The sequence below is a fragment of the Equus asinus genome, chromosome 27, assembly GCF_041296235.1.
Source record: "Equus asinus isolate D_3611 breed Donkey chromosome 27, EquAss-T2T_v2, whole genome shotgun sequence".
Classification (NCBI taxonomy): Eukaryota; Metazoa; Chordata; class Mammalia; order Perissodactyla; family Equidae; genus Equus; species Equus asinus.
The window spans coordinates 13042614-13069405 of NC_091816.1; the positions used below are offsets into that span (position 1 = coordinate 13042614).

Sequence of the window (26792 nt, forward strand, 5' to 3'; positions counted from 1 at the left end):
TAAATTTGTAATGTTCCCACAGGATCCCAACTTTGGTACTTTTTACAGTGTTAATAAATAGTCTTTAAAGGATGTGGGAGAAGATACTACAAAAAAGCAGTCTTTCTGGCAAAGTCTGAAATTAAGACTCTAAAGCCAGTGACATTTGGTCAAACGTATATTTGTCAAATGTGTATTTGGTCAAATACACAGGAGTAGGCAATGAATTAGTAGACCTAATTAACGATAATCAATGGCTGGATCATTATAAGCATCAGAGAAAATCAAAATGAGAGAAGAAACTGGGGAATGTTCTGGAAATCACTTTTATCTCTTTAAGTTTCCTATGTTAACTGTTCAGTTCCTTTCTTTTAATCTCTCACTTTATTTACCTCCTTTACTTCTTCCTTTCTGTCATTTCTCCTAAATGAAAATGAACAATTTCCCCTAAATGAAATGAACCACCACCTGGGGCTGTGGTAAAAGAACAGAAAAAGGAAAGCTACTGTTTTGTATGAGATTGAGGCAAGACTACTGACCTCTAGGCATTATATTGACCTCTAGATATCATACTATGTGGCCTTGGGGAAAGTCCTTAAGCCTTAGATAACTCATGTATAAAATAAGAAATTAAAATGTGGGTGCTCTGGTACACGGCTGCTGGCTATGTAAATTGGTATAATCTTCATTCAGGGTTATTTGGCAAATACATAAAATATTTTTTAAATTTCATGAAATACATTAAAATAACCAAGATGCTAAATAACTAAATATAAAAAGGAATGGGCAATTAACTAGTACATCTAGGTAAAGATCATCAATGGCTTTTAACATTACAAAAAGAGAGATAACTAATTATTCTGTGCCTCCTGATGGAAGTACATATTGCCAATATAAAGTACTCTTGCCATCCACCCACAATTCTAACCTGAATCTAATCAAGCCTTTATAACTAACTACTAATTTAAAAAAATTCAGAAACAGGAACATACTAAACACCAGCATAGAGACGCAATCAGCAACATCCACACAATAGGAAATTACAGGACAAATGATCTGGGTTCCTCAACAAACAGACCACAGGGAAAAAAAGAAGGAATGAGAAGGAGCACAGAGATTATAAGAGACCGACCAAATATATAGATGGTATATATGGATCTTGATTCAAATACACTGCTAAAAATAACACTGTACTAAGAATCTCTCTACTTTTATGTATGTTTGAAATTTTCCATAATAAAAAGTTAAAAATAAAAAATTAGGGGATCATCATTAAAAATGGTAACACTGAAAGCATGATAACTTATAAATGTAAGTTCTTTTCTTGTCTGTCTTCTTGCTTATTGATTACTCCCCCCTTCACCAGAAAGTAACACACCAAGAGACAGTTATATCACAATTTGTGTCTATATTAAGTGTAATGCAATTTATGGACTTTGTAAAAGCCCAGGAGTCAAGAAAAGGAAAAGGTACTTTTGGAGGAATTGCATTCCAAATGACACGCCAAGTGAAGCTGTGTTTAAGCCTTGAGCTTCAAGTCCTTCCGGTGCAGCAATACCATTTGCAATGTGCCATTATGTAGTACTTAACATATTTCAAAGCATATTATCTCATTTTATTCCCACTACAGCTCAGTGAGGTCAAGCGGAACAGGGAGTTCATCATTATTTTAAAGAGACACCATCAGCTGTGAGGGATGTTCATATCATCAATTTTGAGGGGGAGGAAAAAAGAAAACACAGAATTACAGCCTTTTCCTTCAGCCAAACGATAAAGAAATTAGCCACTGAAAATAAAACACACTAGTCAAGAAAGGACTGTTCATCTTACATAGACATATCAGTAAGGAAAATAAGAAATGGCAAATGGAAAAATACCACTCTCAAACTAAATGGCCAATGAGTATATGACAAGAAATTAACTTTATTAATAAACCATTAAAAAGCCATGTCATTTTTGCCTATCAGACAGAATGAATCAGTTTATATTTGGTAATATCACCAGTTGAAGGAAAGAGACAGGGAAATAGCCATTCTCACACCAATTGTTTCCTAAGTTTCCATCTTTGTGACAGGCACCATACTTGTTGATAGAATCAATCTACTCCTCATAAACACAAGATGAAAAGATCAAGTAAGTTCAGCCTCAGATTCAAACGTCTATAGTCTTTTTGGGGGAAAAGTTAGTGAACCCAAACAGATCACAATGGAATGACAGATCCATGCTGTTTTGATTCCAGAAAGCCACCAAATTTTCAATGGTATTAAAGAGTGCAAAGAAACAACTAAAAGGCTTATACAAACAAAAAGAAAATGTCAAACAAACCACTCGTATCACTGAGTGTCTTCCAGTCTATACATTCCATTTCAGGGACCAAGGTCAGGTGTTAAAACAAGCAGAGGAGACATGTTCCAGGAATACTCTCATCAATGGCACACTGCTACAAAGCTAACATTTCACACTAATCTAAATATTTAACTTTCTGCCCCCTGAGCTTATTTTAAAGCATCCAGTCAATATCATTGCTCAGTCTGTTTTACGTTTATTTTACGTGTGTAATTCAAAGACACACTCTTTTTTTTTGGTGAGGAAGATTGGCCCTTAATGAACATCTGTTGCCAATCTTCCTTTTTTTGCTTGAGGAAGACTGTTGCTGAGCTAACATCTGTGCCAATCTTCCTCTATTTTGTACATGGGATACTGCGACAGCATGGCTTTCTGAGCGGTGTGTAGGTCCATGTCCAGATCTGAACCCACAAACCCTGGGCCACAGAAGTGGTGTGCACAAACTCAACCACTACACCACCAGGCCGGCCCCCAAAGACACTCTTTTTATGAGATAAATTTCATTTCTTTTTGATGAAAAAAGATTCTGGCTGTTACATGTCCCACTTATCCATTTGTAGTTTAATTTCAGTGGGGGAATTTACTGGACAGGTAAAACTATTTTTCATTGTTCTTCTGCTCACATATTGTTAAAATTAAGAAGAAAATACCCAACCCTATATAACCACTAATAATCCAGTGTTCTACTGGAGTTCCTAATTAAGGAATCTGAATAATTAAAAAAAAAAAAACAATCTATTTTCTTTCTAAAAATTGTATCCTCAGCAAGGTTGTACAAGTGGTCTTTTCTGTGGATAAAAAAGTTGCTTTGATCAGAGAAATAGCCAAAGAAACTCATTATACTCCAACAATGACAGGTCCTACAGAGCACTCGGGGAAGCACAGGGACAAAGGAGTACTGCACTAGTCCTGAACCACCAGGCAGGGAGAACCCATCATTCCCAAGAATGATGGACATTGCAAAACTCTGCCCACTGAGGCAGTCCTGGAATTTCCCTCCATCAAAAAGATACCACCCCTTCCCCGCCCCCAGGCATCAGAAAGAATAATGACTACAATATACTGAGAAGTCTTGAAAATATAAAACACAAGTTCATTATGATGCTCAAAAATAGGGAAAGCTAAGGGAAAAAAAAGCAACAAACAAAATCCATCAAAATAGTGATCACTAATGCAGATAACCAGGTCCCAATTCCTTATGTTCAAAACTGGCAACGAAAAGAAAGAAGCATGTATCTTGCTTTTTTTTTTTTTATGAACTAACTATATTTTAGGGTAAACCAACAGTTAGGAAAATAACCGTTTTTCAACTCCTAATCAAGCAATGAGGTCAAGATCAATGGATAAAACATGAAAATGAAGTTGATAGGGACCTTTATGGAAGCATTACGCCAATACTACCTGAATCCACAGGTTCATCTTAACATCACCAAATGTAGAATAAGCCAAACATTAGTTACTGCATAATGCAGCACCACACAAGGCACACAGCACCACCTACGATGTATTCTTGACAAAAAAAGGTGAACCTGAATTTAACCCAACCTTTCAAATCTAATCAAGCCTTTCAATTTGCAGTAAATAGAGGGGACACAGGAGCAAGTAAAAGGACACCTAAAGGAAGCAAACAAATACTAGCAGGGTTTTTCCTTAGGAAGGCTGACACTTTTGTCAACACATCAACGTCATCAAAAAGGGAGAGCAGGGGAAGGGAGACGGCTCTAGATTAAAAGACACTTAAGAGACATAACAAGGCAATATATCAACCTGATATGAACAATTCAACTGTAAAAGAAGAAAGAGGAGAAGAAAGAAAGAAGGGATTTAAAAAGCAAGGTGTGCTAAAATCTTGATAACTGTCAAATATGAATGATGGATTTCTGGGGTTGATTATATTGTTCTCTACATATTTTGGTTATGTTTGAAAAGGAGAGAGAGAGACATACGCTCCCTGCTAAGCAGAAATAAAAGAAATCTTGAGACACCAATCTCTTCTGTATTGTGGCCAAAAAACAAATTTCTTTTGTAAAGCTGCCAAGGAGACAGTGATGCCATGAGATGGGGTCCTTAGCAGCAGGTGATTTAAGTTATCCAGGGAATGTTTTCATCACAGCGTTCTGTTATGCAAACATGCCCCACCCCCATCCTTAAAGTCACGGGGTAATGAGACTTTTTAATAAAGGTTTTTTCTTTCCAACTGAATTCAGGCTTCTAGGAGAGGGAGAAGTTAGGCAAAATCACCAGAGAATCTTTCTCTGCTCATCAGGAAGAGGAAAAAACAAAACAAAACAGCATTCCACTTACTCTCTGCATCATTTTCTCTATCTCTCAAACGGAGATAATACTGCCTTACATAGTTGTTATGAAAGGTTAGCGATAACCTATATATGTGCCTATATGTGGCCGTGGTAATGGTGCAATTAAATGACGAATTAAAAAAAAATTCATACCCCTAGCCAATTGCCTACAATCTTAAGATCCTGAAATTACCAGAACCACGTGGACATGGAAGATCAGATGAAATTGCAGCCCAGCCAACACACTTATTTCAGCATGTGAGACCATGAGTGGAGGACTCAGTTCACAAGTGCCTGGACTTCTGACCTACAGAATCTGTGAAATAATAAATGTATGTCATTTTAAACTCCCCACCTCTGCCCCAAATCCATACTTCTTTATCAGTTTGCTTATTTCATAAATGCTTATCTGAGATGATGAAAGCAGTGGCTGGTGAGATGTGTTCTGTGATGAAGTAAAAAACCTGTTTCCTCCTGTTCACGGAACGAAACCTTTCATTTGGTATCTATGGATTTCCTACATTTGGCACAATATCCCTGTCCAGTGCTGTTGCCCTCTATTTCCTTCTGTGCACCTCTTCAGCCTCATCAGATAAGAAGATCATGAGATCACCAGATCACGAGCTCTTCTGTGATCCCTTCCTTCCCACACCTTCGCAGTTTTCATCTTCATGTCAGCCACCCCTTCAGTCTGTAGATCTTTTTGCACATATTCTCTGCTTACTGAAATCTTTCTCATTTTCAGCTACTAGGTCAACAGACCTCCAGGAGGTCTTCTCCCATTCCCTCCCTAATTACCAGCTTCATCATTTGCAAACAGCATTATCTATATCTCCGATTTAGCAGTTTCTCTGCCTTCCATTGTGGTCATTTATAAGCCTCTTCCTCCTGCTAAACTGTAAACACCTTAAGAGCAGAACTGTATCTTATTCAGCTTTTTAGCTCTCACCTTCTCTCAAATATTTGCTAAACTCAAGTGAGAAAATTGGAACAGGAACTTACCAAAACAGCTTTACAAAGCTGTCAGTGTTTGACCAGCTTGATCTCTTTGACCTCCTGACAGATATTTAATTAAAAGACAGCAAGACACTCCTCCACCCTCAGCCACTAATTAGACTATTTTGTTCAAGTAGAGATGCTTCTTCTGGTTCCAGTGCCATCATTTCTCAAGAAAGCAAGATCCTACTAGCTACACACATTGTGAAATGAAAAGGAAGATGATAAAGGACTTCTATTTGCTACTACACATTTGCATTTGACTACATTACACCTCAAGTCTGAGATTTTTCACTTCTTTTACTCTGCAAGCAGCTACCACTTCTGCTAGTCTTTCCCCCCCAAGGAAAAGAACCTAGGTTACATGGTATTCCATTGTTATAGATCAGCTAAGTATTTACTGATAGGCAAAAATGAGGCCTACAGCTGAAAATGAAAGCAGGTATCACAGCAGTATGTAATGTATAATCCCATTCACATAAATATCAATATGTGTATAGATATTCACCACAAATGTTAAAATGCTTATCTCTGGGTGGGTGAGATAATTTTCTGCATTCAATTTTTAAAATATTCATATAATGTTAAATAAAAACAATAGTTATATTATAAAAACCAAAGAACACAAGGAAAACTATACATGTACATTTTAAAAACTATGTTAAAATGCCTTAAACCTTTCCATTTTAAAAACTAATTTATTTGTAAAATTTATGTTAAAAAAACAAAGAAAACAGAATAGAATTTAATAGCATATGTCTTTAGGTTTAGGAACTTAAAAACATGAAACTTCCATCCCCTTTTCTATCTTCTCCAAGTCTCTTGAAATAAGCTTGTATTACATTCGGTAAAGGGGGTATGGTGGGGGAGAAATAAGCATTTCTGAAAGGTACTCAGTCCAGATCCATTCATTCCATCTCTGAGAATGAAAGGGTAGCTATCTAGCTCTTCAAACCACCACTTGTGCAGTTATTCTTGGGCTGGTCTCTAGAGAATAAGGGGCAGAAATAGAAGCCCCTCCTCAAAGCTGAGGTTGGCACACAAGCCTGCAGGGTCTCAGGCACTGGAGGAGCACTGCTTCCCTCCTGTCAAGCTCTGAATGGCTTTAGCTAATGCAGTCAAATGTAATCACCTGCCCCAAATCTATAGCAGCCATCTAATAACTGCAGATCTCCATTCTCACTCTGTTCAACTGGGAACAAAACGTTACCTTTAAATGTTTAAGACCAGCGGTTTTTAAACTTTGGATTCAACATCCTTTTACACTAGCAAAAATTACTGAAGACCCAAAAGAACTTTTGTTTATGTGGGTTATATCAATTGAGATTTACTATATTAAAATTAAAACAAAGTTTTAAAAATATTTATTAATTCATTTAAAAAACCAAACCCACTACATATTAAAATAAATAGGACATGTTTTGTGAAAAGCAACTACATATTCCAAAACAAGGAAAAACTTTGTTTGACAGTTTTGCAAACCCCTTTAGTATCTGGTTCAAGAGAATACAACTGGATTCTTATATCTGCTTCTAATTCAATCTAGTGCAATGTATTCTACTGGTTGTAGGATATGAAAACAAATATGGCTTCACAGATATGTAGCTTGTGAAGGAAGGAGTATTTTAATATTTTTTCTGGTAATTGTGGATATTCTTTTTTAATATTTCATCAAAAGATTTGTTGCATTGTGGAATCTGAAACTTTATTAATGAGAATTTAATTTACATTAAATTCCATTGTATATTTTAGACAGATCCGTTACCCATGCATAATTTTATCACATGATACATTGGTCATTTGGAAAATAATGGTTCACTGAATTATGCTGATCTTCCAAATGTTGATTCATTTCATTATTTGATTAAAAAATTCATTAATATCACCACCAACCCTCATTAGAAAAGTCCTTAAGTGTTGGGAAGCTGTCAAACTCGTGGTGGATATGAGTTTTTCAAAAACCCTAATTTTTGCTTTAGAGCTCAAATTTTATTATTGCAACAAATACTGTGTTGTTTTTCTTGAAACGACAAGCTCATTTCATTAATTTTTGAGAAAAAGTCTGCCAAATATCGAAGTCTGAAAAACTAGTTTGTCAGTTACGCTTTCAAGTAAAAATGGCATTCACAAAGAAAGCAGCTAGATCAGCTCACAACTTAACTGCAGAATAGCTTCATGTGTACTCCCCATTTTGTCAAAAAACAAACACAAACACAGAAAATGACTTGTATTCAAGAGTTGAGATTGAATAAAATTATTAATTTTTACTTCTTCGTCAAAGACATTCTTAGGAGAAACCACCTTTTTTTAAAAACACAAAGTATAAGGCAGTGGAGAATACAATGGCTACTAGTACAGTTCGGTGCCATTGGCTTGACATGTACTACAGTGCCAGTAGTTGTGCCTATCACAGCACAGTGAGAAAAAGAAACTATTCTCATGTAAATAGTGTAGACCTTGTGAACTCCCTGAAAATGTCTTGGAGACCAACCTGGGGTTGGTGGACAAATACTTCAAGAATTGCCGTACAAGAGGAAGCACCTCTTTATTTGAGGATTACAAGTGTGCGTGAAAAAGCAGAAGGGAAGAAACAGGCAGCCTGCATCAAACTTCAACAAAGCAGGAAATGCCTTCCTTTTAATGAGCAGATGAGGAGTACAGGGCCTTAAAAGAATTAAATCTAGGGTAGCTGTTTCTTCTGGACTGTCCCAGTAAATTAACTGTTTTATTTTTGCATTTCTTTGCAGAGGTAATGAATAATTTGAGTTTACAAAACACTAAAAGTTGGGGCAGTTATTTGCATTACAAAAGAATTCTGATTTCCAAGGAGATCTGACTTCCTGAGTTCTTAAGGCATTTGTTTATAGCTGATCAATGATTAGATAAACAAGAAATAGAAATTCAGAGCAAAGTGTTAATAGCCATCGCTAATCAAACATAGGCTATTCATTAAATTATAATGTAAACAAACTGGATCAGACTGGCTGATCTACATGGTGCTGCAATAACTTACCTCCCAGACAAAACAAGATACATCCAATATGGAAACCATTCTTACCAAATCCATTGCCTTATATTAATGTTACTGTTAAATTTATTAAAAATCATTAAAATTATACACATTAAGCAAAAATTAGGAATGTGTGCAGGTTTCAAGAGAAAATAGAGGCAGAGGTGGACTGTAAATATTCGTGTGGCTCAATAAATGTTACATTCTTCTCTTTAAACGAAAATAGTTTTTGCTTTGTTAAACATATGTGGAAATAAGCATTAGTTTAGGTCTCTGGTTTCTAAGAGTATTTTGCTGTCCTTATTGACTGTCATTTTGTTTCATGTTTTTATGTCTCAGAATATCCAGGGGCCTAGGCACCTGGTGCCCTTTATACATATCTGGAGTGCCAACTACGTGTCCCGACTTGACAATGGGTCTTTCTCTGTGATGTGACAATTGGGCCCACAAACGCCTGGCAGTGTTGGGGGTGAGGGTGTTCAGAGAATGCTCAGTGGGTTACTCAATCATTGTGAAGTCTCAATACACAGAATGGAAATTGCTGGCATGTTTCTGTGAACATCTCTTCTGGTAGCTTCAAACTGTTCCACAGCAAGGACAGAATCCCTAGACAGTTCCCACTGCAGAGCTGCCGCAGAGAGAAGAGGCACATGAGTCAAGTGAGCACAATCCTGTGAGCTCAGCTTCCATACTTTGATATCCTCATCTCCTTTCCTCTCAGCAGCCAGCTGCCTCCTGTCTCCTCCCTGTGTTCATTTCCTGGACTCCTTCCTTTGCTACTTCCCAATGCCTCTGACTGCCCAAAGACTCCCCATTACCATCTTCCTCCAGAACTTCCTTTTCATACCTGGGCTCCCTTCCCATTGAAACCCTTACCAGCAAGGACTGGGGTAAAAAAAACCAAACAGGTGAAATAATCATTTGTGCCCTCCACCACCACCAATTCCTATTCCCCAAACTTGGTGGAAGGCGATGGAGGGACAGTGGCCTTCCTTCCTAAATGCACCACCTTTCCAAGGTACTTCCCAGGGACATTCCGAGTCATATTATGAAGAAAATTCGGGCAACTGCCTTCTTTACCACCACCCAATTTCCTCCTCTACATAAAAGAGATTTTATGGTTTTCTGTTCCTTTTCCTGTGTCTCCAACACAGCTTCCTAGAGCATAAGGAAGGAGAGAGTTTTCCTTACAGTGTGAGACTGCCCTACTCAACAGTCTCCATTCTCCCTCCACCAGTTAATTTAGAAAAAATCCTCAGCTTGGTATTGAAGGCCCTCACCAGCACCTCCATACTTTTCACGTAAAGAACCTTTAAAAATAATGCTCTGGCTATACAGTCCCGAATGGAAAGAGGTTCAAGGAGTAAGTGAGAAATGATAAGGACAGTATGATCGTATGTTGTAACCAAAGTAAACCAAACAAAAACAACTTGACACACACTGTATTTTTTATATATATATGTATAAATGTATAGAAATGTATGTACAAAGATATACAAAAGAAGATTAACAGTGGTATTACTCAAAATGCAGATGGGCCCAAATTGTGATCACATGATCAACATACCTCTGTCTCCAGGGATGTTCCTTAAAATGGACCGAAACCTTTTATACCTTTTATATCCCCAAATAACAGACGCAATACACAGCTGGAAAATCTCTCACATTTCTGTGTTAGTTTTACTTTCAAAAAATTGCAGGACTAGGTGTCTCAGCCCCATCCTTTATATAAGGAGCAGGCAAGGTTTTTTGCTGATCTGTTCACTCTCTTTGAAAATTAAAGTGAAAAATTTCCTGCAGATTGCTCAAGAGCCTTTTGGGACTTTACAAAGAGGGGCCATCTATAGAGCACACTACCTGCTTCACCATAAATTCTAAGTATTTATGCTGGTTTCATACTATCACTGTTTTAAGGAGTATGCAGGTGAGGTCTTAGGATCCCAACCAATGTAAAATAGGGCTGTATTATTGCCCCTTTCCACCCATGCTTGTTTCCATTTCCATTTGAATGACTTGAAACACCTCCTGAGCGAACCCCTTGCATGTCCTCCAAGCATAAAGCAAAGAAGTCATGTAACCTCACCTTTGCTGAAGGTGCCATTATTTATCAAACTAAAATACTTAAACTGTAGAAAGTGGTCACTCATTTTCAGAAATAATGACTCAGAATGAAGCACACCACTAAATAAAAACCATCCAGTAGTTCAATTTGGTCAACTATTTAAGAATACATTTTACAGTTGATGCATCCTGGCCAGCAAAATCTGATGCTTTAAAGTGTTGTACTGAAGCCTAATTTTCACTAATTAATGCCCTGCCCTGAAATCTTGTCCTAATAATCTGATGCAGGACTCTGGGGTCTTTAAGAAGATCATCTTCAAAGACTCAAGTGAGTTTAAAGCACCACCTAAGGAAGCCTTTAAAAACACCTATAGCCAAAAGTACCTATGGACTGTAAGTTAGGCAGTGTGGTGCAGTGAGATCAGCATTGGGTTTTGGAGCCCAAAAGGCCTAAAAAGAGCTGTGTGAGTTTGGGGAAGTTACTTAGACTCTGGGTGTTTCAGTCTCCTTAGCTGGAAAAGAGGTATTTTACACACAGTTCTTAAGACTATAGAGCAGTTGCTCAATAAATGTTTATTTCCTTTCTTCTCATTCATTTAATAAAAGCCTATAGATCATCCAATCAACCACCTGAATTCCAGCAGCTCAGGAGCTGGCTGGGCTCACTTGAGACATCAGATAGTTGAGAGAGACAGCCCAACAGACTGTCTACCACCACTCCTCTTGATCTAATTCTAGCAAGCTATCTGTGCCACCTGAATATATAGTGCCCTAAAGATACTGGTGAAGGGTTGTGACAGCCCAGATATTATTTTTGGCCCTACTAGGCCATTTAATCTCACTGGGCATCAGAGCTTTGTCTTCAAGATAAAGGGTAAGTTAAATGATTTTGAAATTCAGAAATCAGATACAGATTCACTTTTATTATATGCATACTAAAAGGTGTGGAAAGAAATACACCAAAATGTTAATGGTGGTTGTCTCTGGGTGGTAGAATTCGATGACTTTTATTTTCTTCTTTATATTTTCTTGGACTGCCTGAAATTTTTTTTTCCCTCTGAGAAGCATGTAAAATTCTTGTCATCAGAAAAAACTGAAGCTATCTGCATTACGAAATATAAAACACAAAAATCCAAGAAGCTCCTTTGCAGAGTAAAAAAGCCTTGTCTCACTCAACTTTGTCTTTCCCTTGTCTCCATGTGCCCAGCTTGATTAGGTCTTCCTCAGACTCAGTTGCTGTCTTTCTAAATGACCCCACTTGAGGAGAGCAGGTGTGGGATACACAGTAACTGGTACTGGTGGCACTCAGCACATTTCATAGCAGGGGTGAGGACTAACCAGATACCCTCATTCTTTCAAATGGTAGAAGCTGTGCATGCCGCCCTGGAAAACGCAGGCACCTTGGCTCTGTTCCACGGGCACAGGGAGCTTCAGACCAGGCCCTGGATGGCCCCTATCCCACAGAGGTGAAGGTTAAGAGATTTTGTAATTGCTGAGTGTTGTCCCCGGGAGGGTACTTGCTAGGCACTTTAAAGGTTTTCCTGAACTTCCACAGGATCTCTTCAGACATGAGACAGAAAACACACTTCTAGATAGTTGGGTATCTGAGTATTCAGCAACGTGTTATGGGCTTACCAGTTACTTAAGAGTATCCATTTAATAAACCATGCTTTTGTTTTTGGGGGGGAGATGGGAGGAAGCAAGGGCAGGGGAGAAGTGTGTGAGTAGGAAGAAGAACTTTGCAATTCCTTACTCTGCTGGTGATTTTCAGATCCCACTGTACATCAGAATCACCCAAAGAGCTTTAAAAATACAGAGCATTAAGTCTTAGACCAGACTCACAGAATCAGAATCCCTGACGATGGACTACAGGAATCTGAATTACTGCCAAGTTCTAGAGAATTTTGATATTTGCTCCATAAAATCTGAAGTTAGAGGGTCTGTCTAATCTGAGTAAAGTCTCTATTAAGTGTCAGCGACCACCACCTTTAACAGCACTATTATAATATGGGATGCTGCAAACAGTGTAAACAGATCAAGAACATTTATTCAACTAAATTCCATATGAATTATGACAAAACTTACCAGATTAGACACTTTAAATATACACATTTTATCGTATTCCAATCATACCCATATAACACTGTAAATTTTAAAGGTTCCAAATGAAAAAGCATAAAATAAAATCTTTGGCATCTTAAAAAAAATTCTCCATGTATTTCTAGGTGCTAGATGCTGAGTAAACAAAAGGAAAACTACAGGTCTCACAACCGTGAGGGACAAAAGCACATAAACATACACATTCTTACATGGGTATATTAACATTCACTGAGGACTCACTATGTGGCCCTCTTCCAACTTCTACAAATTGTCAATTAATTTAATCCTCACAACCCTATCGGTAGATACAATTATTATTGCCATTTTATAGATGAGAAAACTGAGACACAGAGAGGTTAAGTAACTGGACCAAAGTTACAAAACTAGTGACAGGCCAGAATCTAAAGCCAGGCTCTATCACTGATGTGTTTAGTCTGCTCGGGCTGCCATAGCAAAATACCACAGACAGGGTGGCTCAAACAATGGAAACTAATTTTCTCACAGTTCTGGAAGCTGGAAGTCCAAGATCAAGGTGTTGGCAGGTTTGACTTCTCCTTGAGACCTCTGTCCTTGGCTTTCAGTGCCTTCTCGCTGTGTCCTCACATGGCCTCTCCTCTGTGTGAGCATATGCCTGGTATCTTCCTTTTCTTATAAGGACACCAATCATATTGGATTAGGGCGCACCCTAATGGCCTCATTTTAATTTAATTACCTCTTTAATGACCTTATCTCCAAATATGCTTACATTTGGAGGAACTGCGGGTTGGGACTTCAACATATGAATTTTGGGGAGGACACAATTCAACTCATAACACCTGATGACTGTGTAACCTCAAGAAAGTTACTAGACCTTTCTAGGCCTCAGAATCTTCAACTGTAGGACAGTGTTATTTGAATTAAATGAGATCATTCATTTATTTTTAAATTTTTTTTGAGGAAGATTAGCCATGAGCTAACTACTGCCAGTCCTCCGGTTTTTGCTGAGGAAGACCGGCCCTGAGCTAACATCCATGCCCATCTTCCTCTACTTTATATGTGGGACACCTGCCACAGCATGGTGTGCCAAGCAGTGCCATGTCCGCACCCGGGAGTCGAACCGGCCAACCCGCGTCCGCCGAGAAGCGGAACATGCGAACTTAACTGCTGCGCCACCAGGCTGGCCCCAAGACAAATCATTTAAAATGCTTACCAGAGTGTCTGGCACATTATATCATCATTTTACAGATGAGGAAATCAAAACTCAGAAAGATGGTGACTTGCCCTGTTTTCATCTCTGAAATGGAGTTCTTATACTACAGAACACAGCTTTCCTCTACAACCCCAAATGCATAATCTAGGAGAATTTTATATAATTTATAAATTTTCTCTTCCTCACTTCCTGCTTTCTCATAGTATTTTTCTTACTTTATTACATACAAGAGAGTGAGAGAAGGAGAAGTTCAAATTAATAAAAATTTAGTTAGGGAAGTATACTACTTTTCTGAGATTGTATGTGAATTTCATTCATCCTTTCTCCTAATTTGCGAAGACAATTGGCTATAATCACACAGTGATGACACCTCAGAAGATCAATACCTACTTTCAACTATTAGGAAAGAAAAGCAACTCAATGATTTTTTTTAAAAAAATTAAGATTGTACTTTACATTTGCCTAGTACTCTACATATATTACATCCATTTAACCTTTAATACAATCTTACGATATCATTTTATTTAGTCCTTCTAACAATCCTCTGAAGAAGGTATTGTCTCCATTTTACAGGTAAGGGAACAGGAGCACAGCAAGGTTAAATGTTTTTCTTTAAGATCACAAACCTTGACAATAACTGGCAGAACAAGAACTCTCACTGACATCTTCAAATCTAAGGCCAAGGTTCACCAGTGCAGGCCACCATCTACCTTGGCAAGTTGCAATACCTGGTTTTCTCATTCTTCATGCTTGGCACAAACACAGCAGGTGCTCAGTGAATAAGGCAGTCTGATTTGGGGCAATCTAGACTAAGGTGCAAGGAAATCTCTTTTACATCCTTTATGTGGGCCAAGTTGCCTGACAACTTTGACCACCATCAAGGTCTTGGACTGAGAGCTCTTTTAAGACAGCAACTACAGTCTCCTTCTTCCCCAGTGTCTAGCACACCAGGTGCTCATTAAGTTCAACAGATATTTGAGAAATGAGAGTTCAAGTAAAAATTTATTGTATAATGGAATCATAGGACATTCTTCCTTTAGTGATGGCAATGGGTACATTTCAGCCACCACCATATAAAAACATCAATAAAAAGAAGCATTTATAGAAACCCTCTCTCACAGCCTACAACAGAGAAGCCTACAGGGCTTTTCCAATCCCCAAATTCTATGATTTCATAGTAGTCTACTCCTGACAAGTGGTTAAACTGATTGCCTTAGATATCAATTACGGGCACAATGCAAGTGGATTTTCCAGTACAGAACCAGCACAGTGTTCTTAGTCTGCAGTGTGCTTCCAGGAAACTAACAACTGCATATATGACAGGGAAGTTTCACAGTTCCCAGAGGAAACTGTAATGGATGATAAGGTCGATCTGAGACACAGTGGAATTGCTATTTGTCAGGGCCCTTGCGCTGCAAAAAGGAGCTGTATTAAGAGAAATCATGTTAACTTTTATTTTCTCAAGAATACAATGCTCTCTGGATTTTTTCTTTTAACTTCAAGTTTGTTTTGTCATGAGCAGTCAGGTAAATTTTAACCCAGCCATGGAAAACTATCTGACCACTTGTGAGCTGTTCTGTACACAGGGAAGGGAGGGGGCAGAGCTGATCAGAGCAGTGTTCTAAACACTGCTCTAAACTCTCCCTTAACTTCAGCGACTTGTGGATGTCCAGTCTGTTCATCTCTGCTGCTTTTGTGTATCCTGTGAACTGGCTATCATCTCCCTCGCTACCTATTTCACAGAGCTTTTGTAGCAGATTTAAAAGAAAAATTTAAGCTCCCAGAAAGAAAAGCATTCAGTAAAGTATTGAAAGGATAAAGTATTGCCAGCATTATACTTCCTGTCTGAATTAATCTTTTCAAAGTACTCTGAGATCTGAGGCATGCAAATTCACTAGAAAAGTAAAGAGTTACTCTAGGTGATCTTTTCTAAATCAAGGTAACCTACAAATACTCTCTTCTGATTCCTTAATCAAATGACAAAAAGTTTCAGAGAGAAATGTAGAGGCATACAAATGGAATAATTCTGCAAATAGTGAAATTAAAACATTAATTTACCCACTCATCACCACTGTAATCAATATTTATTAAATATATAATATATGCAATAAATAAGGCACCAAACTAGATGCCGTAAGAATATGGAATTACGTAAGAAATGCCCATATATCTTCCTGTAGTGCAACTACACCATAAGATGAAACTTTTGTTCAGATTTCCTTCCCAAATAAAGGATTCAAGTTTCCCTAGGACATGGAAGAACAAAATAATTTTTTTCTCTGTTATGACTTTCTGGCTTCACAGAAAAATTTTAGAACACACTGGGGGAGAAACTCATCTTTTACCTATTAGTTTCCACTGACAAGCAGCAGCTTTCTCATGAGTGACTGAGCTACACAATGGCTGTAACTTTCACAATAACTTGATTAAATCTGACACGCACATGATGGGGGTGGGGAGGAGAAAGGAACCCATGTGCCCTTCAATTTCAATAAGAGAAGTTGAAACGTATTGTCAGGGAAAGCAAGAAGAAGATCAAGATCATGTGGTTTGGAAAGAAGATCAAGAAAGGACAGAAATATTCCAATAACAACAAGTCACTTGGGATTCCTTGAACGCCCTGCCATATTAAATCACATATGGCTATGCAACGAAAGAAAAAGTTAAGGCCTATCTCACGCCTCACTTCTGCTACTGATTGAGCTTGAGAAAGAAAATTAAGACAACCTTTTAAAGTTATTCAGTCAAAGGCAGAAATTGTAGACTGGACATTTAAGGTTATGGATAAGCTCATTGAGTGGGGTAAAGCACTTGTTTAGCAATTAGTCACTGTCCTTATCCAATTAATTTAAAACAGGAAGCCCCAAATTTCCTTAAAACTTTACTGGTATTAGTTTGCTAGAAATGACTGTTCCAATACATAAATTCTTTGTATGTGTTTACTTTCCACCCTAGATTTATGGCTAAATTGTTCTCAAAAATAGAACCAACTTCTTAATATCTGCTTCTTTCACTTTTAATATTCGATTTTCCCTAAGCCACAGAACTTATGTTTTTCAACAAATGAAGTAAAGTGAATGCTGAGAACCACCTCTCGAGTCCAAGGATGGGGGAATAAGGAAGGGTTTATACCCAAACGCAAATAGGGCATACTCAAAATAAGGTCAAGATCACATTAAGGAAATCTACAGCATATCAAACAAAATTTTGTACTTACGGTTCTGATCAAGCTGAACTATCTTTTGGGACAGCCAATCATGAACAAGACTGCTGTATTTGGAAGCCAGACACCAGGAATAGAGTCTCTTCACAGAAATGGAAAATGACACTCAGCCAGCTCTCTGTCCCGTGGTGTATCTCACATGCAGCACATGAACAATTCCTATTCATTTTTTTTTCATAATGAAAAGTAGATCAACTTACATGGCTCTCTGGCAATGAACTGAGGTACAGTGTTGGGCAGAGGAGTACTGGGGTTTGGAGTCCCTACTAGTTTGTTCTTGGCCATCTTCGTGTTTGCCTTAGCAAACTCTAGTCGTAGTGTTTGCGGAATTTCAGGATCGAAGCGGATGCCCTTTGGAAATACAGAACAAATGGAAGATGTTTTCATTTCCTTAGAGTTAAACAGGAATGGCGACAAAATAAACACACCAGTAACCCTGGCCTATCAGAAAAAAAGGTCAGCTAGAGCTCTCATTCCCACTACTTACACAGAATACACGAAAAACCATTAACGCAACATGTCCAGAAAGTCAGGCAGATTTTGTTTACTTAATTAAATAATTTAGTTACATAGTTTTTCAACTATTCCTTTTCTTCTTGGACAAAAACTTTCAAGTTTGAAAATATGAAATGGCAAATTCCTAGCATAGTCAAAAACTTCAATTGATGGCTACCAATAAGAAGGAAAGAATTAATATAAAGCCCTGAGCAATACTGGAAATCCTAAGAGGCCTAGGCCTCTGAACAGTGTTCTGACATCGACTTAAAAACAATGTAATTCTTCAATGCTTTAGTTCTATCACCTATAAATAGAGGGGGAAAAATCTCATCCCTTTCTAACTGGAGAGATTTCATAATGGTGATATATGTACTCTGAATTAATAAGAAGACAGGAAATAAACACTTTTAAGGTTTCAACATAACTAGTATCACTTAATTCGTTAGCTTATAAATTTATATAAAATACGAATGTCTTGATGTGGTAAAGTCCTGATTTTAATTATAACTGGTTTATTAGCTACATGGATAGAGAGACAAGAGATTACATCGGCCAAAGAGAGGATAGTAATTTCAACTGCCCTTGACCCTATTATTGCAGTTCACCTAACACATATTCCATAAATAAATCACAATCAATATAAAATACAAGATTTAGGGCAATATCTAAAGTCTATTTTGAAACCCTCCCACCATTGAAGAATGCCTTCATTACTAAGCATGATGAATAGTCTCACATCTATGTCCAATGCCATGGATTCTGGACCCCAACAATAGTATCAAAAAGCTATCCCAGTGTAGTACATAAATATGCATCCAAAACAGACTCAGGTCCCATTTTTGTCTGTATGGTATGCTCTGGAAAGGAAGTTGGAGTTCTGAAAACAAGTATCCTAAGAACACAGGTTTTCCATTTAGTGCACATCTCGGCCTGTGGGCCCAAAGTCCCTTTTCTTTTTCTTAATTAGCTTGAAGAAAATTAAGAACAATTTCCACATGAAATTAGTAAGAATCTCTGACTCTGTAGACCAGGATGAGGAACTCTGAATTTCACAAGCTCAGCTCCAAGGACAGGAGGAAAAGCCTGTGACTCTGGATGGTAATGGCAATAAAAGAAATAAGGAAGGGGAAAGGGGAAGAAAGAGATGTCCTCAGAGAGGTACAACAACAGCCACAGAGCCCTCATCTACAGATGTGCTGGAGTGGGTACAATTTCTTCATGAGCCTGATTCATCTGTTCTCCGAGAAGAAACCAATTGAAGGTGGCAAATGGGGGTGGGTGGGAAGAAAAGGAATCCACTTGTGCAGCCCTAGCCAAAAAAAGTAAAAAGGGGGTGTCAGTTATATGAAACATAAAAAGAAATTCTTTAACTGGTCTCAGTTTTTGTTTTATTTTGCTTTAATTTGGGAAGCCTCAGTATTATCTTGCCAAAAACGTATATAAGGAAAAAGAACAAAGCAGCATTCTGAGCAGTGTTTGCTTCCATGAGCTTCCTCTTAAGAGCATTTCATTCTATCAAAGCTACTATCGCAACAGAACAAGTATTTCCAAATATGGATGCAAAGAGTTGCAGTCTTTGCTGGGAGACAAGCACAGTCCCCGACTGAACAGCTAAAGGTATGCTGTGGAGGGACTTGCTATTCATACTATACCCCATCAGCTACACATAGTAACAACTTGCCATCAATTTCAAGGTGTCCTCCCTGGCACTAAACTCCACCAACCTTCCTGTGAAGAAGCAACTTTCATAAACCTGAGCCCACATCAACCCGAGCACTGTGGCGTGGGCTTTCATAACATGAGAAGAGCATCCTGGGACCTGTCAGTAGTCCTTGGAGCTTCCAGCCTCAGATAATGAGGCTATGCATCTGAATTCCATACCTCAGCTCTTTCACTGGTGTTCTAGAGTCAAGCAAGGCTCCACACAACTCACTTTCCTCTTACTGATGGCTCATGTCCTAAACATGCTGAATTGAGTCTCCCCGACTCCTCCTCACCCGCCTCTTCATACCCTTCCCTTCCCATTTGAGCTAAAATAACACCACCATCTTGTTATGTTCCAAATCAAAGTTCCAGCTCCTTATTAAAAAAAAAAAAAAAAAAAAGCTCAGAAGTTAAAATGACCTAATTTGTTTGGCAGCTTATTCAGAGGCCGGAGGCTTAGAATACAAGCCACATTCTTCTAACATCTTTAGCAGCAATACCATATTTGGTAATCAATATCCTGCTCAGCTCAGTTTCTATCCAGAGGGATTAGCCAAGTCAAAAACATTTTAAATGTTAAAGGATGATGAAGAGGAGGCAAGGGTAGGGAGAACATGGAAGTGAAGAGGAAGAAAAGAGAAAGAGGAGAAAGATAAAAAAGAGGAAGACAGATAAGGAGAAGACGACATGAAAAAAAAAATACCTTGTGCTTTTAATTAAAGCCTAACAAGATTATTCTCTGGCCAGAGTGACTTCACGTTAAATGCTGTCAGGGTAAGATCACTGCCAAGTCGAAGGGGGGATCTGTGCCTTTCAAAATCAACTTTTTCCTCTCGTCTATAATCCACCAAAACTCTTCTTATAATGAAGAGAAACCTTTCTCTCACAGTTGTAAATGGTATCTTATTTACGTGGTGACCAGAAAGGACGTTTCTGGGCCTAAGTATGGTATCAATCTGAGAATAGTTACTTATCAGGCAACTCAATCTGACTGGCTAAAGGGACAGTCAAAAGTTTCCTCAAGATGACCTAAAATATCCTGACCAAACCAACACAGGTTCACTATGCTCTACAAAGACTGGATTTCCTATCCAGGACAAGATATTGTTGGCAAATAATGTTCCTTAGTAGTCTAGTATACTTAAGAGTATACCAGGGCAGTGTCAAATCCATATGCCAATGTGTCATAGACTGCATGTTTGTGTCCTCCTCAAATTACTATGTTGAAGCCTTACCCCACATTGTGATGGTATCTGGAGGTGGTCCTTTGGGAGGTAATTAGGTTTAGATGAGATTATGAGGGTGGGGCCCTTATAATGGGATTAGTGCCCTTAGAAAAAAAGAGGAAGAGACACCAGAGATCTCTCTCTCCAACAGCACACAGGAAGGAAAGGTCACCTACGCACACAGGGACAAGGTGGTAGCCTGAAAGCCAAGAAGAGGTTTCCTGTCAGATACTAAATCTGTTGGCAACTTCATCTTGGACTTTCTAGCCTCCAGAACTGAGAGAATTAAATGTATGTAGTTTACGCAATCCAGTCTATGGTATTTTGTTATGGCAGTCCAAGCTGACTAAGACACTATGCTAACACAGTTTTCTTTCCTGGGCCATAGTTCCTAAAATACCTCAAAGCATTCTTTCTGAACCTTGTGTGGCCTCACACAAGTATATCTCCCCTTCTCCACCAGCCCCACTCCCAACCCCACCTTTCCCCTCACTGAAGGTGACTCAATCCACAGGAACAGTTTTATTTAAGTGGTATATGTGCCTGGTATTGTGATCACTACAAGTCCTAATAATTGGATCATAAAAGCTACAGAGAGCACTTAGAGACTCCGAAGGACAATTCAAACTCTGCATTCACATCCTGTAATGCTCTAAACTCAGACAGTTACTGCATTCAGGACTCTCTTGAGGGAAGTTTTTAAATCTTCTAAAGTTTAAAATCTTTTTCCCCACTTTCTCTTAAATATAAACAAAGCTTAAGAACTACTTGTAACTAAAGGTTAAAAAGAGAATTTTCTGAATTGTGGGCTTAAATTTCCCAAAGCAAATTTATGTTTCCTATTTAAAATGCATTAAGATTCTAAGTAAGCTAGAGAGCTTAAAAATGCCATTTTATTGTTCTACAAACTATATCAAAGCCTGGAGACCTAAAAGGATAAGAGCAGAACTGGAATATAATAAAACATAAGGAAACGGGCAAGGTGAAAGGAAATTACCAAACCGTGAAGGCCCAAGCCTCCAGGAATCCAGAGAGTCACTATAAATGAACTGTAGCTCTTTCAGTGATTTTCTGGAAGACAAAATGGAGATGCCAGTAATTGAATATGCTACAAAGCCCAGATCCTAAGTAGCTCTCCTATTTCTCTAGCTGTTGTGACTCTGGCTTCTTGGGTAGACTGGCTGGGGTAGGAAGGATTTATCACCTGCAAATCACAGATTTGGGCTCATACAAGGATACTGGATTATTCTGAACATAAAGGTACAACATCACTCTAGCTCCTCAGAAGTGTACTGGTATTGGATTAACATTAGCCCACCTAAGTGAGGATAAGTATTAGTTAGGAGTTTATTCGCTGAATAATGGGGAAAAAGAAAGAGGAGAAGGATATTCTAGAATGATTAAAATATCCCTAGAGGCTTATGCAATGTGTAGTCCTTGACTGAACAAACCAGACTTAAAAGACCTTTTGTGGGAAAACGGAGAAAGCTGAATGTAGAGTGGATTTTAGGTGATACTTGAAAAATCTCAATTTTATTACTTATTAGGTGTGAGAATGATATTATGGTACCATATGACTTTAGTCATATGTCTTTAGTTTTTATTTTTAAAAATTTTTTTAAAGATTTTATTTTTTCCTTTTTCTCCCCAAAGCCCCCCAGTGCATAGTTGTATATTCTTCGTTGTGGGTCCTTCTAGTTGTGGCATGTGGGACGCTGCCTCAGCGTGGTTTGATGAGCAGTACCATGTCCGCGCCCAGGATTCAAACCAACGAAACACTGGGCCACCTGCAGCGGAGCACGTGAACTTAACCACTGGGCCACGGGGCCAGCCTGTCTTTAGTTTTTAGTACTGAAACACAAAGAATATATAATGACAAAATGTCATGATATAATATCATGTATTTACTTTAAAATACTTAGAAAAAAAGATGAACCAAATGTTAAGTTGGTAAATTCTGATGAGAGGTTAACAGACGTTCATTTCTACACTCACTACTTTTTGATATGCTTGAAGTTTCATAACAAAAACTAAAAATAAAACCCAAAATTTAACCAAGCATATACTCTCTATGAGTCAGAGACCCAAGAATCAATGAAAGGAAGTCCCTGCCTTGAGGAGCTCAGAGCTTACACTCTGGTGGGAGAGCTGTACAGGTAAACTAATGGCTAGATGAAGAGATAAACACCATAAGAAACACAGCCAAGGCAGAAAGTGACTGGGGAAGGGGGAAGGCATCAGAGAGGAAGTGATGGAAGAGCAGAAATTTACCAGATGGTAGTCCAGGAAAGGGCTTGGCAAAGTTGTGTATGACAGGATGGAGGGGGAGAGAATGTGTACGAGGGGGAGGTGAGTAAATGACTGCAGAAGCAGGCTGAGGTGGGATCACAGGACCTTTTAAGCCATGAGTGAGGACTCTGGAGTATGTGCATAGCAGAGCTCTTAAAATTTTTAACCTGGGGAAATAATACGATCAGATTTATTTAGAACTGTGATTGTCAAATGTTAGTGTACTGAATTCTACCTCCACAGTTTCTGATTCAGTAGGTCTGGGATGGGATCTGAGAACTTACATTTCTAACAAGTTCCCAAGCTGATGCTGATACTGCTTGTGTAGGGTACCACATCTGAGAATCACGGTAGTGGTAGACAATTCTAGTGGCGTAAGGGCAGCTGGACTTAAAGGAGAGACCAGACAGACCAGACATGAAGCAATTAGAGCAGTCTTGGAAAGAGAAGTCACTTGACATGGCTTCTCTGGGAAGGGCACCCAGAGGCCAATGTCTGGGTTCTGTGCCCTCACTCCCCTAACAACAGTTGACTATCTAAGGGACAGACGCTGCCCAAAGTGACCAACATGTTTTTTCTTCTGAGGATTTCAACCTTGAGTACAGAGATACAGAAAACAGAGGTGGTTGGAGCTGAGTCGCCTTAACAGTCTCCCACTAGAGATAAGGTCTCCAAACTCCTGTCACTGAGGTCTTCAGAGCTGTCTTGATGCCTGATGGAGTCTTGTTTGTTTGGTATATCCTTCAAATCTGTGAGCTACCAGCTATCCAGTATCCTTACAAATGGTTCTACCATTAAAGTCAGTTTATCAGTCCTTGACAACTAGTTTTAGGACAATGGAAGCATTCATTTACAGAAAAAAACCAGTAAAGAATAAGGCAAAGCTATGTATATTTACTGAGAAAGATGTCCACGGCAATATTGGGTTATAAAAAAGGATACTCAACAACGTTTAGTAGTCTGAAGGGAGGAGACTTTGTATATGTACGTGTGTGTGGACACAATCTACCTGTGTAAGCCCAGGCATGTTTATAATGCACCAAACAATCTGCTAATAGTGGTAACTTTGGTGGTGATGGTGGTGGGCGAGAAAGATTTCTCTTCTGTATAATTTTGTATTGTTTGAATTAATTACAAATATGTATAACTTACAAAGTTATAATTTATAAAAATCTGATACAGATTAAAAAAATGAGAAGAGGAGGGAGAGAGGTGGAATAAGGGATTTCCTATGGAGTGCTAGCAGAGCCAGAGCAGAACCAACAGTAGTAGACATCCTGGCATACAGCACTCAATCAGCTATGTTGGTGTTTTCTGTTTAGTTTTTAAAAAATACTTTATTGTGAAATAATTTCAGATTTATAAAAAAGTTGCAGGCATAAGTAGAAAGAATTCCTGTATACACCACATGCCCAGATCTCCCCTACACACTTTTTTGCCTCCCTGAATTGTTTAAGAATCAGTGGAAAGCATGAGGCCCCTTTACCCTTTACAATTTGATTCCCTAAAAACAAGGACATCTCTTTGTTTTTCTCATTCAGGATCTAATCCAGAATCACACATAGCATTTAGGTGTCATCTCTTTAGCCTTCTAGAATATTTTCCTCAGTTCTTGTCTTTCATGACCTTGACATTTTTAAAGAGTACAGGCTATTTATTTCGTAGAATGTCCCTCAATTTGGGTTTATCTGATTTGCTTCTTGATTAGATTCAGGTTATGCAGTTTTGGCAGGCATTATCACAGAAGAGATACGTGTCACTCTCAGTGTATCCGATCAGGAGGCATATGACATCATTTTTGTTCCATTACTAGTGATAATACCTCTGATCACTTGCCAAGTTTGTCTACTGAAAGGTTACTATTTTTTCCCCTTTTTAATTAATAAGCATCTCATAAGGAGATACTTTGAGACTACATAAATATTTTGTTTTTTATCAAACTTTCACCCACTAGTGTTAACATCTATTGATGATTCTTACCTGAAGTAATCATTTACTGTGGTTGCCAAACAGTGATTTGTAATTCCCATCATTCCTTCTGTCTTTGTTAGTTTTCTACTCTAAGGAAAAGCCTACCCTGCTGCCCTGTTTTTTATTTATTCATTAATTCATTCACTCACACACCAGTACTGAGTAGTGATTCATAGCTTATTTTATTCTATGATTTATAATTTATTACTATCATTTGTTTTGGTGCTCAAATTGTACGTACACACACACTTTCACATCCATATCTACTTCTCTATATTTATTTAGATATATTAAAAACACGGGGGGCCGGCCCCGTGGCCAAGTGGTTAAGTTCGCATGCTCCACTTCCGAGGCCCAGGATTTCACCAGTTCAGATCCTGGGCATGGACACGGCCCCACTCATCAGGCCATGCTGAGGCGGCGACCCACCTGGCACAACTAGAGGCACTCACAACCAGAATATTCAACTATATATACTGGGGGGTCTTTGGGATGAAGAAGAAGGAAAAAAAAAAGATTGGCAACAGATGTTAGCACAGGTGCCAATCTTTAAAAAAAAACCCCACAAATTTGTACTGATAGCTCAAATTCCAATCCAACACCATTGGGTTAATTCTAGCCTTCCCTTTCCATATTTGTAACTCCTCCTCTGAATCCTAGCTCTCACTATCCACTACACATTTATATATTTGCTCAATACAGGAATACACACCAAGTAGTTTCAGAACTGCTAAACAGTATCAACATAAAAAACAAATCTATTAACTACTGTTCAGTATTTATTTACAGTTCTTTTTGTCTTTAGCCTAAAAGTATATAGCCTATATATACATAGAATATACTGATTGAATATATATATATATTCAAGAATTATTTGGGTTAGTTCTCCCCATTCCCCCTACCTTCAGTGTAGTTGTATTATTCATTTGAAACATAGTGAGACTCATTTATTTCTATTTATATTCAGTTTAGGGTCTCTTCTCATCCTTGTTGTCTTCACTTTATCTATATATCTATGCATTCATAGCAGGTAAAATTGTTTCACCATTTAAAAAGTTAAAGTTGATTCACCAACCCACTCGTCTATTTACTCATTTATGATAATTTTATGTATGTTGACTAAAAAGCTGAGGACCCAGAATTTTAACACACTCCACCCCACCTGCTGTGACTTCCTGATACTGAACCTTCTGAAGGAAGCTGGGAAGTAACCAAAGGTTTTTAATGTTGTTTATTATAGTTAACTTTTTAGTTTTCTATTTCTAATTGAAATACTCAGAAATGTTTAAAAAAAGAAGTGGGGGTAAAGATAACTGGAGCCAAAACTGCTGTAATAAACACTGCTATATACAGATCAGTTAAATTTGTGGCCTGAACCTGGGGGAGGGGAGCATTCTCAAGGCTGAGTTGTGCTTGACGCCTGGCTTCCCCTGGTGAGTCCTGGGCTGAAAGACTTTACAAAGTCCCAATATGGACAAATTCAAATGTTTATGAATATTATTCCATTCAGGTGAACCATATGAACCTCTACTGGAAAGTAACAGACTGCCCCTACCACTAATTCCAGTGTCAGGGGACTCAGCTCTCCTCTGAGAGACAGGCACAGGTCACCCATTTCTTTTAGAGCAAAGGTCATTTGCTCTCAGAACCTCCTGGCGTTTCACACACACGCCATTCTGATCCAGTAATCCAGTGGATCTGAGGCATATGTATTTAACCAGATGAAACTTCTTTTTGCAGAATAAAAATAATAAAGTAGCAGCAATTTTGTAAGATTCAACTTAATATGCTGAAAGAGTTTCCTGACTGATTTTAATAAACTTCTTTCTTCCCCTTTCTCCATACCCAAACGAAATTCCACTTCCCACATTCCAAATGAAAACCCACTTCTGCTTTAAAGAAT

General features: G+C 38.3%; 1 protein-coding gene across 21 annotated transcripts in view; it reads right to left on the minus strand.

Annotated features, from left to right (window-relative positions):
- Window positions 1–26792, minus strand: part of RBPMS (RNA binding protein, mRNA processing factor) — a 168907-nt gene that overhangs the window by 49078 nt on the left and 93037 nt on the right. For all 21 annotated transcript variants that reach the window (XM_070499835.1, XM_070499843.1, XM_070499845.1 and 18 more), the window contains one exon: window positions 17402–17552. In XM_070499835.1, the coding sequence (XP_070355936.1) occupies window positions 17402–17552 (151 nt within the window). The remainder of the gene's footprint in view (window positions 1–17401; window positions 17553–26792) is intronic.